The sequence below is a fragment of the Hylobates moloch genome, unplaced genomic scaffold (assembly GCF_009828535.3).
Source record: "Hylobates moloch isolate HMO894 unplaced genomic scaffold, HMol_V3 SCAFFOLD_1, whole genome shotgun sequence".
Lineage (NCBI taxonomy): Eukaryota > Metazoa > Chordata > Mammalia > Primates > Hylobatidae > Hylobates > Hylobates moloch.
The window spans coordinates 80212586-80226437 of NW_026652276.1; the positions used below are offsets into that span (position 1 = coordinate 80212586).

Below are 13852 nucleotides of genomic sequence, written 5' to 3' on the forward strand. Positions count from 1 at the left end.
TCAAATAACATATATTAAACATTTCCATTTTTACCTGCTTATAGATAATAAAGAATAAAACTATTTATCTTCTATCCAGCCACTTCAGCAAATTCTGATAGGAGTTGTTTTTGTTCAGTTTAATTTGTTTACTCTGTAACCAAGTTTTGGGTCAATTTATTTTTCTTTAACAAATTCTGAAGGACTTCTTTTTGATTTGGTTCAATTTGACCTCATTCTGATAGTACTTTATAGTTTGGTTTAATTTGGTTTGTTCTGGTTTGTTTGAATGGTAGGTGGTCCTCTTGAGGATTTAATATTGGATGTTCTAAGCATACAATCATATCAGCAGCAAAAAGAGATAAATTTATTTTCTATTTTTAATAGCAACTACTTATTGGGGTGTTTTTGGTTCACTAGAATTTCCAAAATAATTTTGCAAAAAAGCTTATTTTAATTTTAAAATTTTAATTAAAAATAATAAAATTATTATTTTAATAAATATCTTAATAGTTGATTTAATTAAAGAAGCATTAAGACTAATACTACTAAAATATCCTTGCACTCATGAAATGAATCCTACTTGATCATAGATTTTTGTAAATATTTTTAAATTTTTTCTTTCTTCCACTTTTATTTTAGGTTTGGGGGTATCTATGCAGGTTTGTTACATAGGTAAATTGTGTGTCACTGAGGCTTGATGTACAAATGATCCCAAGGTAGTGAACATAGTGCCCAGTGGTACCCTTTCTTACCACTCTTCCTTTTCACCCTCCCTCCTCAAGCAGTCCCCAATGTCTATTGTTCCCATCTTTATGTCCATGTGCATTCAATGTCTAGCTGCCACTTATAAGTGAGAACATGTAGTATTTGGTTTCCTGTTCCTGCATTAGTTTGTTTAGAATAATGGCTTTCAGCTGCATCCATGTTGCTGCAAAGGACATAATTTCATTCTTTTTTATGGTTGCATAGTATTCCATTGCATATATGTACCACATTTTCTTTATCCAGTCCACCTTGATAGGCATCTTGTATTGTTTGGTTTCATGTCTTTGCTACTTTGAATAGTTCTGCAATAAACATACAAGTGCATGTGTCCTTTTGGTAGAATAATTTAATTTCCTTTGAGTATTTGCCCAACAGTGGGACTGCTGGGTTGAATGGAATAGTTCTCTTTTAAGTTCTTTGAGAAATCTCTACATTGCTTTCCATAGTGACTTAACTAATTTACATTTTCCACCAGCAGTGTACAAGTGTTCACTTTTCTCCACAACCTCACCAATATCTACTGTTTTTGGATTTTTTAATAATAGCCATTCTGACTGGTGTGAGATGGTATCTCATTGGAGTTTTGATTTGTATTTCTCTGATAATTATTGATGATAAACATTTTTTTCATATGTTTCTTGGCCACTTGTACGCCTTTTTTTGAGAAGTATCTGTTCATGTCCTTTGCCCACTTTTTATTGGAGTTCTTTGTTTTTTGCTTGTTGGTTTGCTTAAGTTCTTTATGGATTCTGGTTATTGGATCTTTATCAGATGCACAGTGTGCAAATATTTTCTCCCATTCTGTAGGTTGTCTATTTACTCTGTTGATAGTTTCTTTTGCTGTGCAGAATCTCTTTCATTTAATTAGGTTCCACTTTTCAATTGTGTTTTTGGTTGCAATTGCTTGTGGGGATTTAGTCATCAACTTTTTGACAAGGTTGAAAAGGTATTGGTAATGATATGGCCTGGAATGTCATTTCATAGGCTTTCTTCTAGAGTTTTTATTGTTTTTAGGTCTTGTATTTAAGTCTTTAATCCATCTTGAGCTAATTTTTGTTGATGGAAAAACATAAAGGTCCAGTTTCAATCTTCTGCATATGGCTAGCCAGTTATCCAAGCATCATTTATTGAATAAGGAATCCTTTCCTCATTGTTTATTATTGTCAACTTTGTTGAAAATCAGGTGGCTGTACGTGTGTGGCTTTATTTCTGGTTTCTCTATCCTATTCCATTAGTCTATGTTTGTTTTTGTACCAGTACCACATTGTTTTGGTTACTGTAGCCTTGTAGTATAGTTTGAAGTTGGGTAGTGTGATGCCTCCAGCTTTGTTCTTTTTGCCTCGAATTCTTTTGGGAATGTAGGAGTATTTCTGGTTTCATATGATTTTAGAATAGTTTTTTCTAATTCTGTGAAAAATGACTTTGGTACATTGACAGGAATGGCATTGAATCTGTACATTGCTTTGGGCTGTGTGGTCATTTTAACAATATTTATACTTCCTATCAATGAGCATGAAATGTTTTTCAATTTTTTTATGTCATTTCCCATTTCTTCCAGCAGTGTTTTGTAATTCTTATTGTAGACAGCTTTCACCTCCTTGAAAGCTGTATTTCTAGATATTTTATTCTTTATGTGGCTGTTGCAAATGAGGTTGCATTCTTTTTTTTTTTTTTTGAGATGTAGTCTCGCTATGTCGCCCAGGCTGGAGTGCAGTGGCGCAATCTCGGCTCACTGCAAGCTCCGCCTCCCAGGTTCACGCCATTCTCCTGCCTCAGCCTCTCCGAGTAGCTGGGACTACAGGCGCCCGCCACCACGCTCAGCTAATTTTTTGTATTTTTATTAGAGACGGGGTTTCACCGTGGTCTCGATCTCCTGACCTCGTGATCTGCCCGCCTCGGCCTCCCAAAGTGCTGGGATTACAAGCATGAGCCACCGCGCCCGGCCTGAGATTGCATTCTTAATTTGTCTCTGAACTTGGGTGTTATCGGTGTATAGAAATGCTACTGATTTTTGTACATTGATTTTGTATCCTGAAAGTTTACCAAATTTGTTTATTAAATCTAGAAGTCTTCTGGTGGAGTGTATAGCATTTTCTAGATACAGAATCATATCGTCTGCAAAGAGAGATAGTTTGACATTATTTGGATGCCTTTTATTTCTCTTTCTTATCTAATTCCTCTGGGTAGGACTTCTGGTTATAGATTTTTTGATACATTGTTGTTATTATGGGTTAGTTAATTGTTTAGTATTTTGCATCTATTTTATAATGATATTCATTGGTGGTTATATGCTTTTCAAGTGTTAGAAAGAAATCAGTTGTAAAATCATCTGGTTGTTTCAATAGTGGATCTTTAATCACCTCTCCTACTCTACTTGGTAATTATTTGTTCTACTTCTTCCTTAGTTAATATAATAATTTCCATTTTATCAAGAATTCATGCATGTTATTTAGGCTTCCACAGTTGGACAATTGCACATAAGCTTCTCTTATAAAATATTTAATATTTTCTGTATCAGCCCATGCATCTGCTTTTCTTATTCCTGAACTTGCATATTTTTTCTCTCTCTCTTCTTTCCTTCACAGATCTTTGAAAGAGTTGTATATTCTATTTGATTTTATGCAAGGAATTAGCCCTTAGCTTGCTACTGTTCTTTTCAATTTCAGCATTTGCCTCCATTAATTCCCTCTTGCTTATTTTTTTTGATAACTTTACTATTCTTCACATTTGTATTAAACTATTTTGTTGCTTGAGTCTTTATTTTTGATAATGAAGGCATTGAGTATATATATTTCTTTGAATACAAGTTTTTCTGTGGTTCTGCAGGTATTAAAATGAAATATTATCATTTTTATTGTTTTCTAAATTGTTTCATTTTTTATCAAAAAAATTATCATCGAGTATTGTTCTTAATTTCTTAGCACTTAATTGTTTTTCCTTATTTCTTGGATTATAACCAGAGTTTGGTGACCATAAAATTTCTACTTTTCAGATATTTAAGATCCCACACCTAATCTAACAATCTGGTTGCATTTTTCTTAATGACCCACGTTTATAAAAGATTTCTGAAGCATTCATCTTTATTTTCATAGTTGGGATAGGCAGGGTGAGACAGTGCTTTCCTTCTTTACACAAAATTTTATTCTTTTATGTATGATATGATTGAATGATGTAATTCCACTAACAAGTTCAGCTGGCACAAATAGGTTTGGAACACACACAGCTGTTTTGTGACTCGAGTGTTAGAAGCAAAAATGTACGTAGATACATTGGTATTTGGAACATTCAGAGTGCCAAGTTAACAGTCAATACATTTTATAGGAGGGGAATTTGTTAGGTAGAGGAAGAGAACTTCCGCTATTTTGAAAGCTTCCAATATTTTACAAAAAGTTGGATAATTACTAATACAGCCATCTGCTATCCCTCAAAAACAATTGTTGTCCAGTCTTAAAATTCCTGAGAAACAAATACCCAACTGGTAAAAAATGAAAAGATCATCTGTGCCAGATTTCTATCCTTTATTACTTTTCTATAAAACCAAAAAATTAGATGAATGGGAAATATTTTATATCTAACTATTCTGTTAGCAACTTTAGAAATCCAATTTGATGGACAGCAATGGCAAGTCAAAATGTTTGAAGAAGCCCTGGAGTAAGTTTGGAGTCTTTGTTCTTCTACAAATAAAATTCCTAATGCATTGCCTCTGCTTTCAAATTTGAAAACTGGGGTGATTGCCAATGTATATTCCTCACATAATGTTGACAACTCAATAAAAAATTTGATGCTAAAATACGATACATGATAAATGTTTCCGAAACCGTAAAACTTGATTCAAGTTCGAGATGGTATTTTAAGTACATGTTGGTTTTTAAATTATTCTTTTCATCACCTGGTAGACTGTACCTCCTTTTTCCTTATTTTGTAGGCAAGCTAAGGTCATTTACAATCAATCCATTTGGGAAGAACTATTTGTAGAGCATCCAACAGAATCCACTATGGTTATATTCTGTTCATGCCTTCCCCCACTACCTCTCTCAAATAATTGAGCAGGGGCAAGGAGGAGAGGTCCTGAAACTGCTCCTCAGGATGCAGATCCCTCCTGTTGCCATTAGAAACCTTAATGGGTTCCAAGTTTTCCCCTGAGACCTCATTTTAGAAATCCAGAGGCACCCTTTTTAAGTCAGCCTTCTGAGGAATTAACACAAGGACTCCAGAGACTGGGTAACAAGGACATGTGTATGAAAGCAATAAATCCCCTCTGCCTACACATCATCACCCACACTTCTACCCATCCTTGGCCCTGACTTAATTTGGATCAGGATAAAGTTTAAGTTTCCTTCCGAAAGCAGCACAGCATCTCATAGTTATACTGTTAACTGGAGTTAGGAAGGACAATTCTGTTTCATTTTTCAAGGACTCTACACTATCAAAACTGGTTCGGGATTTACAACATTGTCATCTCTGTCCATGTGTGACAGGTTTGTATTCTGCCCATATTTTTTCCCTAAGGGATATAAATCATATGCCAAATGTTGAAAAGTTACATGAAGAAAATTAGCTTATTCTCTCAATGCTGATAAATATTCCCACAGTTGTGGATTCCATAATGCTCTGCTTTGACAACAATCTGGCCTTATGTGATGTTTATACAAGAAAATCTTTCCTTATTTTTTCTTCAGCCACATGAAAGTAAAATAAGAAATTAGATGATGAAACAATTTGGGCTTCAAACTAGGCAATACATATTTGTAAGATTAAAACAACTATAAGAATTCACCTATCATGATCAGTGGTTAAAATGGAATATTAAACATGTAATTGCCAAACAAGAAATATGTATGTTTCCTATTTCTCAATGGCTAACCCATAGGAATAAAATAATCTTAATTGACCTAGAAATTACAGAATCCATTAAGTTGGGACATTAGCTTTTACAAACAACAAAAAGCAGGGTTTAGTATCTTACAAGTGCTAAAGATTTTTTAGAAGCTGAATGCTCACATTGAAAACAATAATTTTACCAGAATCAGGAAAGGCTATAAAATATTAAAGCTGTACGCTAGGACAGAGATTTTAGTTTTTAATATATTACTCATCTATTTGATAATCATGCTTGAGGTTTAGTGTTTCATAGGGAGTGTTAATTTGTGTTTTAATTAATCCTAATTTGTCAAGATTTAAGTATATTTAATGACCCAGAGAATTTCCCTAGAAAATTTTCTAATGTCAGTTATCACAGCCGCCAAAGTCATCCATATGATTAATGTGCTATTTAGAAGAGTCATTTGCCACACTCAGACTTCCTAAAGGTACCGTATTCAGCCTGCCTTTGGGAATGCTCCCCTCTGCAACTATATTAAGTGAAATAAATCAAAAACCATTCATTACAACATAGATAAACCTTCTCATACTATCTGGATATGGGGTATCTATTAGAGAATACATTTTGATTCTTTTCAGAAAGTAAATGCAGGAGTTTACAATCCTATGGAAGGAGCCTGGAGAGACTTGCTTTGGCATTTAAAAAAAAAAAAGGAACCAGCTCAATTATTGACACTTATCCAAACAGAATTGAGAAAGTATAACCACCATAAGAGTGTTTTGGAACTTGGGCTTAGAAAGAGCAAATATTGAATCTTCTACTTTTCATTTGAGGAAAGAGTAATAGTTTATTTTCAATATATTATGAATATTTAAATCCATTTGGCTATCTTTATCAGCAGCCAGGTAAAATTTGATTAAGAAGATGAATATCTATCTTTTCTCCTTGAAAGGTGACAGAAGAGTGACATATAAAAATAAGAAAAACAACTTCATTTATTGGGATATTTCTCCGTTCTGACTCCACTGACTGAAATCTAGGACATATTTCTTTAATTATAATCTGTCACAGGCCTGAACTAAACTTGTTTTTCATTTGCACTCCAACACATAAAATAGACACTATAATTATTTTACTGGTATAAATTTGTAAGTTTAAATTTAAAGAATTACCTATTAAAAGTTAATAAGACATGTCATTTCGATAAGCACATACATCAAATCAGAAGTTCAAGCTTTTATTAACTTTGGCACACATTCATTTTTGCATTCATTACTCGGCACAAGAAAATTTGAATTCACATACTACTTAATTACAAATATTAACAATATTATAATTGTATGTCATTAAGTGTGTGTCAGCATATATACATTTTAGAGAAGTTTTACATAAATTTGAATACTTCTCAGTTAATGTCTGGCCATATTTGATAGATGTTTAGTATGAAATACTACTTTCATTTTTTGCTCTTTGTTTTGTGTGATATCTTTTATGAGTTTTACTCTGATTTAATAATGCTATTTTGTTTTGTTGTTGTTGGGTTATTTGTGTTTAAATGTCTTTAAATTTGGAGTCCTCAAGTACTTAACTATAGGATTGATTTAACAATCACAGAAAGCATTTCATATTCACTTAAAAGAACAAATTCTCATTTGTAAGTCACAAAGTGATTTTGAAAGTCCCAAAGAGTTGTATTCATATAAATTCAAGTAAAGGGAAGTTAATACATTTATAAAATATTCCAGTGACCTTATATCATAATAAAGATAAAGGATCTGTAGCAGCCTTGAAAAAATTTTCTGGAACTTGAAATTTTTAAAATCTTTCCCCATACAAGCCAGTATTTGAAAAATGAAATTAGAGCTTTTTATTTGCCTTAAATTAATTCTTACTTTGAGAATTTCTTTGAACAATCATTACTATTATAAATGTACAATATAAATGTCCAAATCTGACATGAAAGTAGAGTGTGGGAAATTCAGGTTATCCCTGTAATTTTTTGTTTTAATTTGGGCATTTAGAGAAAGGCTTTAAGTCCAGATATATTTTCAGATATGTTTAATTCATTGTTATGCTCCCCTGCTTAGCATAGTGACTAGCATATAGCAGTGTATTCAGCTGTTCTTGCATCACTATGAAGAAATACCCGAGACTGGGTAATTTATAAAGAAAAGAAGTTTAACTGGCTTATGGCTCTACAGGCTGTAGAAGCATGATGCTAGCATCTTCTCGGCTCCTACAGAGGCCTCAGGAACTTACGGTCATGGCAGAAGGTGAAAAGGGAGCAGATATGTCACATGGCAGGAGCAGGAGCAAGAGACAGAGTGGAGGGAGGTGCTGCACACTTTTAAACAACCAGATTTCATGAGTGCTCACTTGCTATCATGAAGACAGCACCAAACCATGAGGACTCCACCCCCATGACCAAACACCTCACAGCAGGCTTCGTCTCTGACAGTATGGATAATATTTCAACATGAGATGGGTGGGACAAATACCCAAACCATATCTAGCAGTTACTTAATAAGCATTTGCTAAAAGAATGATAACTTCTGTTTCAAGCTGCAGACCATGAAACTGATTCTGGGTGGTGTTTCTTGGTCTTTAAAATTAGATTGCCTCAATAAAACCATGGCTTCAAAAACACAGTGGAAGGTGATATGTACCTTCAAAGCTTCAAGGCTGGACAATCAAATCAAAGCTGTGTATAGTATAGTGGAAATAGATATAACGATCACCAAATCAGCATGCGTCCTGGTTTGTACTTGTGCAATTGACACAGCAGCTCTTAGTAGCCAGATCTGCCAGGACTGGTAAAATGCCAGTATCTGAGTCGTAAATGAAGAGGTCCTATGTCAGAGAGTTTAGCAAGGGAACCAACCCCAAAAACAAACAAACAAAAAAGTGCTATGAACAGGAAGCCAAGAAGGCAATATAGCTGAGGCCAATGAAAAGGGGTGCCCTGGATAAATATTTTCTTAAGCCTACCTCTTATTTCAGACTTTTTTCAATGTACTTCTACCTCTATTCCACTATATCTCCCACTCTTAACTCTCCCTTTTAAAGTCCCTTTACTTACACAGAACCCAGATCCTAGAGCTGCTAACTTATTTGGGACATTAAAACTATAGAACTAATAAGACATTCAACAACTGACTTAATTTTATTGAGTTTTACTTCAGTGATCTATGTGACTGACTTAAGAAAATTAAGAAAATCTGTTAAGGGCTAACATCATCTGCGAAGTCCTTAACCTAGGCAAGTTCATGCCAACATCTGTGTATCTTCTCCATGTAACAACAGCAGCTCTATGGCACCTCCAACTTGATGTTATCCTTTCCAATGGGTGTCACTTCCAATAGAATGAATGTCGGGGGCAGAGGACAGTTAATGAGAAAAAACTTTCTGAAGCATCCTTAAAGCTCTATGGGTGATTCTAAAACTATTGGAATTCCGATGACATATCTGTACCTTGATTTTAGTAACTGCCTAATTTCAAAAGGGATTTAGGGCTACTCACAGTGACAACCTAAGTGCAAATACTGCAGAACATATAACAAGCCAGAAACAGGAAACAACAATTATAGCAAGATGCAAGGAAAAATAATGCTTAAAGTGGTGATGCAATAATGCACAAAACATTTAAACTCTGCTGAGGCAATAGAACACAAAACTTAGTGGAGAATACCCTATCAGGCAGACCAAAGAAAAAACACAATAGATTTTTGGCTTTCTATTCCTAACTAAAAAGATTATACTAATTTTTCAGGAACAATAAATTTGGACCAAAAAACAGAGGAAGTGCAAAGTACACTGTCTATTAAAAATCTTTTGTGAATCAAAGGGTTTACACACATTCTTATTTAAATTGTGGCCACAACTCTGTGAAATACATGTTATTAATTTAATTTTCCCAAAAAAAGAAACTGATTTTCAGAGAAGTTAAGTAATTTGACCAAAGTCAAACTAGTAAATGATGGAGCTAGAACTTCGGATCAAGCCTGTCTGATTCCATAGCTCATATAACACATTCAGGGAAATGGAGAATCTCATCTCTATCTCTTCTCTCTCTTCCAACTCAAAGCATGTGTGAATACACATGTATGTATGTGTGCGTGCACACACACACACACACACGCAATTTTTCTTCTATACCAAGTTTTACTTAAGGATACTTAAGGGAAAATGCCAGAAATGCAGCTACAGGCTCAGTAGCTCAGTATTCTTATGCTAACCACTATAATCATAGCAATATCTTCCTCATGTGAAATCTAAAATGCCTTTATGTACCTTATTAAAGGTGAATCTTAAAAGACAGATGAATATATTTGTTTTGTTACTTGGTATAATGCTTTATACATCTTTTCTGCATGGGGTTACTCAGAATTATTCAGAGACCACAGCAGTGGGCTTCAGGGAGGAGAAGTAATTCATATGCAGAGGCCTGTGTAAACTAGGGTATTTTTATTCTATACAACCTCCAAACTGGAGTTGAACTAAATTTGGCCACAACACTCTAAAACGCTGGCCCCCAAGCAAAGTGACCAGCATTTTAGAATGCTGTGTCCAAATTTAGTTCAACTCCAGTTTGGCATCACTTGCCAAAGAGTCCAATGAAGTGGTTTAAATGGTAGAAGGGATCAGTGACCCAGACAATTGCTTCCATGTGAAAAGCTGAGTTGATATAAGATTCCAACAAAGAGTAGGAAGGGCCTCCAGCACCCAGAGGCAGAAACAGGCACAGACTAGGCAAGTTATCATGTAGGAGAGGTCTTCCATCGAGCAGGGAACCTGGAAGGAGTCCAGTCATGTCGACCAAGCCCAACAGTTACAGTTAAGGGGAGAGATTACAGATGAGTGCCCAGAAACTCTTATCAAAGGGAGGCATATTTTGTTTGGACCTGAGCAAGGAAATACACACTCTTCAGGATGAAAACCTGAGTTGCTGTAGCAGCACTGAGCTGGATGAGCTGTGTCTAACAATTGGCACACTATTTATGAGTAGCTTATTGAAATTATGGCTAAATTCAATATTGCAAAGATTCTCATTCTACGGTACAGAAACAGATTGGTGAAGTGACTTGTACAAGAGTCAACCTGTGGCAAATCCATGACCAGAATTCAGTTCTATCAATTTTCATCTAAAATGCTCCGTGTTCATTTCTGTGAGTGATTCCATACAGTGAAGAAAACAAGAGCAGAAAATCATGACTATTATGCTTCAGGTATCTTATTGGTCCTCTTTATAATATATCAGTCTGACCACTTGCATTACACAGTGATCCTATACACAGTAGGATCCTTGTGCTTACTGGAATATTTAAAAATAGTAATAATTGTATGTTTTTTTCTCGTATGATTTAATTTGAAGTTCCTCTGTGAGCCAAATACATTGAAATTGCCTTACAAACAATTCATGGTTACTTTTAGCTATATTGGATGGCATACCAAGGTTGATCCAAAAAGATAGGAAATGCCCAAATTGCATCATTGCACTATAAATTGCACTATATAATGTCCCATTCCTCCACCTCAAAGCGTATTTAAATGAGTCTGCTTGTACTGGTAGGAGAACGTCAACATAAAAATTAAAATCTACATACGCCACCCAAAATAGCAAGACACAGAGAAGCAAGAGTTGAATGTCTTTGAATCATTGTATATTGAGAATTGTATGAAAATAGCAAATCATTTTATTCAGTTCAGATTGAGTAGCAGTTGTCACAAGCTATTGTTTAATCTGTTCAACAAGTTTTAAGTTAGCCGCTGAATAGGTTGGCAAAACAGTAGCACATTAGAAGCTTATGTATGCACTGAAAATTCTGGTGCAATTTCCATTTCTGAATATTGGACTACACTTTTAAAGTGTTTTTGCTGTTCTCCTTGCCTTTCTCTATTTTCAGTGCTTATCAAAATATTTAGCATTAATAGTGTGCATATAAAACATAAATATTCCAAATACAGTAAACTAATAGCACACTCTGGTATATGACATTTACAAATACTATGGTTATTTCAGGGTCAACATTTTTACTAATTATAACTTAGATGTATACCAGAAATGGCAACCTAAATTGACTTGAGATTCTTTTAAAAGGTTGATTGTCTTTCTAGTTGTACCACCTTTCATTAGTTACGTCTTATTAATTGTCACATTGCATTATATCTGTGCACAGTATGCCACATAACATAATGCAGGGAAAGAGAAGCAGTGTAAAAAGTTGTAGGCATTATATTTTAATGAGACAGCATTTGTATTGAGTCTGAATGCCTGCAGTTAATTCAGAGAACAAGTATTTGAGTTAAAAATTTTGACATGTTTAGCAAACCAAGTATTCATTAAGGTAGGCGAGGTAGAAGAGTTGTAGGAACTCCTGCGTGGAAATGACTACACCTGCAGTTCTGTGAGCAAGAAATTGACTGTATTTCAGGCGGAGATACCCAGAACACTGGTAGTATGAAACTCTTTATTTTTTTCTTCAGGTCCTAAAGGGTTTTCCAGAATGCTTACAAGCAGACATTTGTCTACATCTCAATCAGACATTGCTGCAAAACTGCAAAGCCTTTCGGGGGGCAAGTAAAGGTTGCCTTAGAGCTTTGGCAATGAAGTTCAAGACCACCCATGCACCTCCAGGAGACACCCTCGTTCACTGTGGGGATGTCCTCACTGCACTTTATTTCTTATCCAGAGGTTCCATTGAAATTCTCAAAGATGACATTGTGGTGGCTATTCTGGGTGAGTGTTTTAGAAGTGCATGGTGACAGATTCAGTTATTAGATTGTAATGCATAGTTTAAAATGATTAGGAAAAAAGACTGATGTAAGTATTTATAAGAACAGTGTAAGAGTGGTGGGTAATTTGAAAGCTGTATTTAAAATTCAGTTCAAACCAAATTAACCTTGCAGAAAATATGTTTTCTTAACTGTCTCACTTTTTCTCCAATGTGTAAATGCTTCGATGATTCTCTTCAGTTCTTGGCAGCTACCTAGACATTTAAGGCCAAATATAGGAAAATAGTAAGCATATTCTTTTTTTATGTTAGAAGATCTTAGCTTCATGCTTGATCCCTCAACACCTTAAAATAAAATATATGTGTTGTAGGAAATACTTGCTAGAATGTGCCAAAGCCCTGTCATGAACTGGGTTTATGTTTTGATGAATTTCATTTATTCACTGTGCATTTTTACCTGCCATGTCTGATTAAATGGAATCATACAGTCGTTAACTAGGTAATTAATATAGACCTATGAACTTAACAACCAGGGATAGAAGTGGTGAAGAGATTAAATTAGTCATAACTTCAACAGGTTTGGGTGCAAAAGAAAGCACATGTTTAATCTGCCTCTTTAAAAATAAATTTAGGCCATGTACACACACCGGGGCCTGTTGTGGGGTGTGGGGAGCGGGGAGGGATAGCATTAGGAGATATACCTAATGTAAATGACAAATTAATGGGTACAGCACACCAGCATGGCACATGTATACATATGTTGTACCCTAGAACTTAAAGTATAATAAAAAAATTTAAAAATTTTAAAAAAATAAAATAATAAATAATAAAAATAAAAATAAATTCAGGCCATGTGAACTTGTAGTACTTCTTTAGAATATTAGGACACTGGGGAAGAGCAAGGAAACAGAAAAATCAGTCAGTTCTTCTTTTCGCCTACCACATAGCCGGTAGGTTTAAGCCTCACTCTCCCTATGATAACGCCTATCCTTAGTTTCTGTAAAAATTTGCATTTTTCCCCTGTGGATTATCCAGCTCCACTTAAATAATGGGCATGTAATTCAATGATTTTCTGTCACTCAGCTTTTGATGTTCACATATGATGGTTATCTCCAATAGGGCAGGGATGTTGTCAGTTTCCCTGCTGCTGTGTAGAACCAGAGTATGACATGGCACAGAACTCAAATACATGAATAAAGATGCTCAAGTGCTTTTCTTATATATTTTGATAGTTTTATTATATTAGTTTTTTTAAATTTCCCAAATTTAGTTTTCTAACCAATAAGCTGACAAAGAATAAACACGTATTCTAAATCATTTTAAGGCCACACAATTAAGTTAGGTTTTCACTAAATTTGGCATAGACAGTTTGCTCTGGTATGTTGCCAGGAAAGGAGGATGCTTCATTGCATTTCTGATCTTCAAATCAGCCAGTCCTAGCTTCTACAAGAAGGTAACAAGCTTTCTTGCTTTATTAAGTAGTAATTTTAGAGTGTTGCTAAGACATATCCATGGACTGGCTTGCTCCTGACTCATTTACAGTCATGTTGGT

The 13852-nt window shown here is 34.8% G+C and overlaps 1 protein-coding gene across 1 annotated transcript in view; it reads left to right on the forward strand.

The window, feature by feature from the left end:
• KCNH7 (potassium voltage-gated channel subfamily H member 7) overlaps window positions 1-13852 on the forward strand; it is a 477588-nt gene that overhangs the window by 435278 nt on the left and 28458 nt on the right. Inside the window, exon 10 of the mRNA XM_058441604.1 lies at window positions 12053-12305. Coding sequence (XP_058297587.1) covers window positions 12053-12305 — 253 coding nt within the window. The remainder of the gene's footprint in view (window positions 1-12052; window positions 12306-13852) is intronic.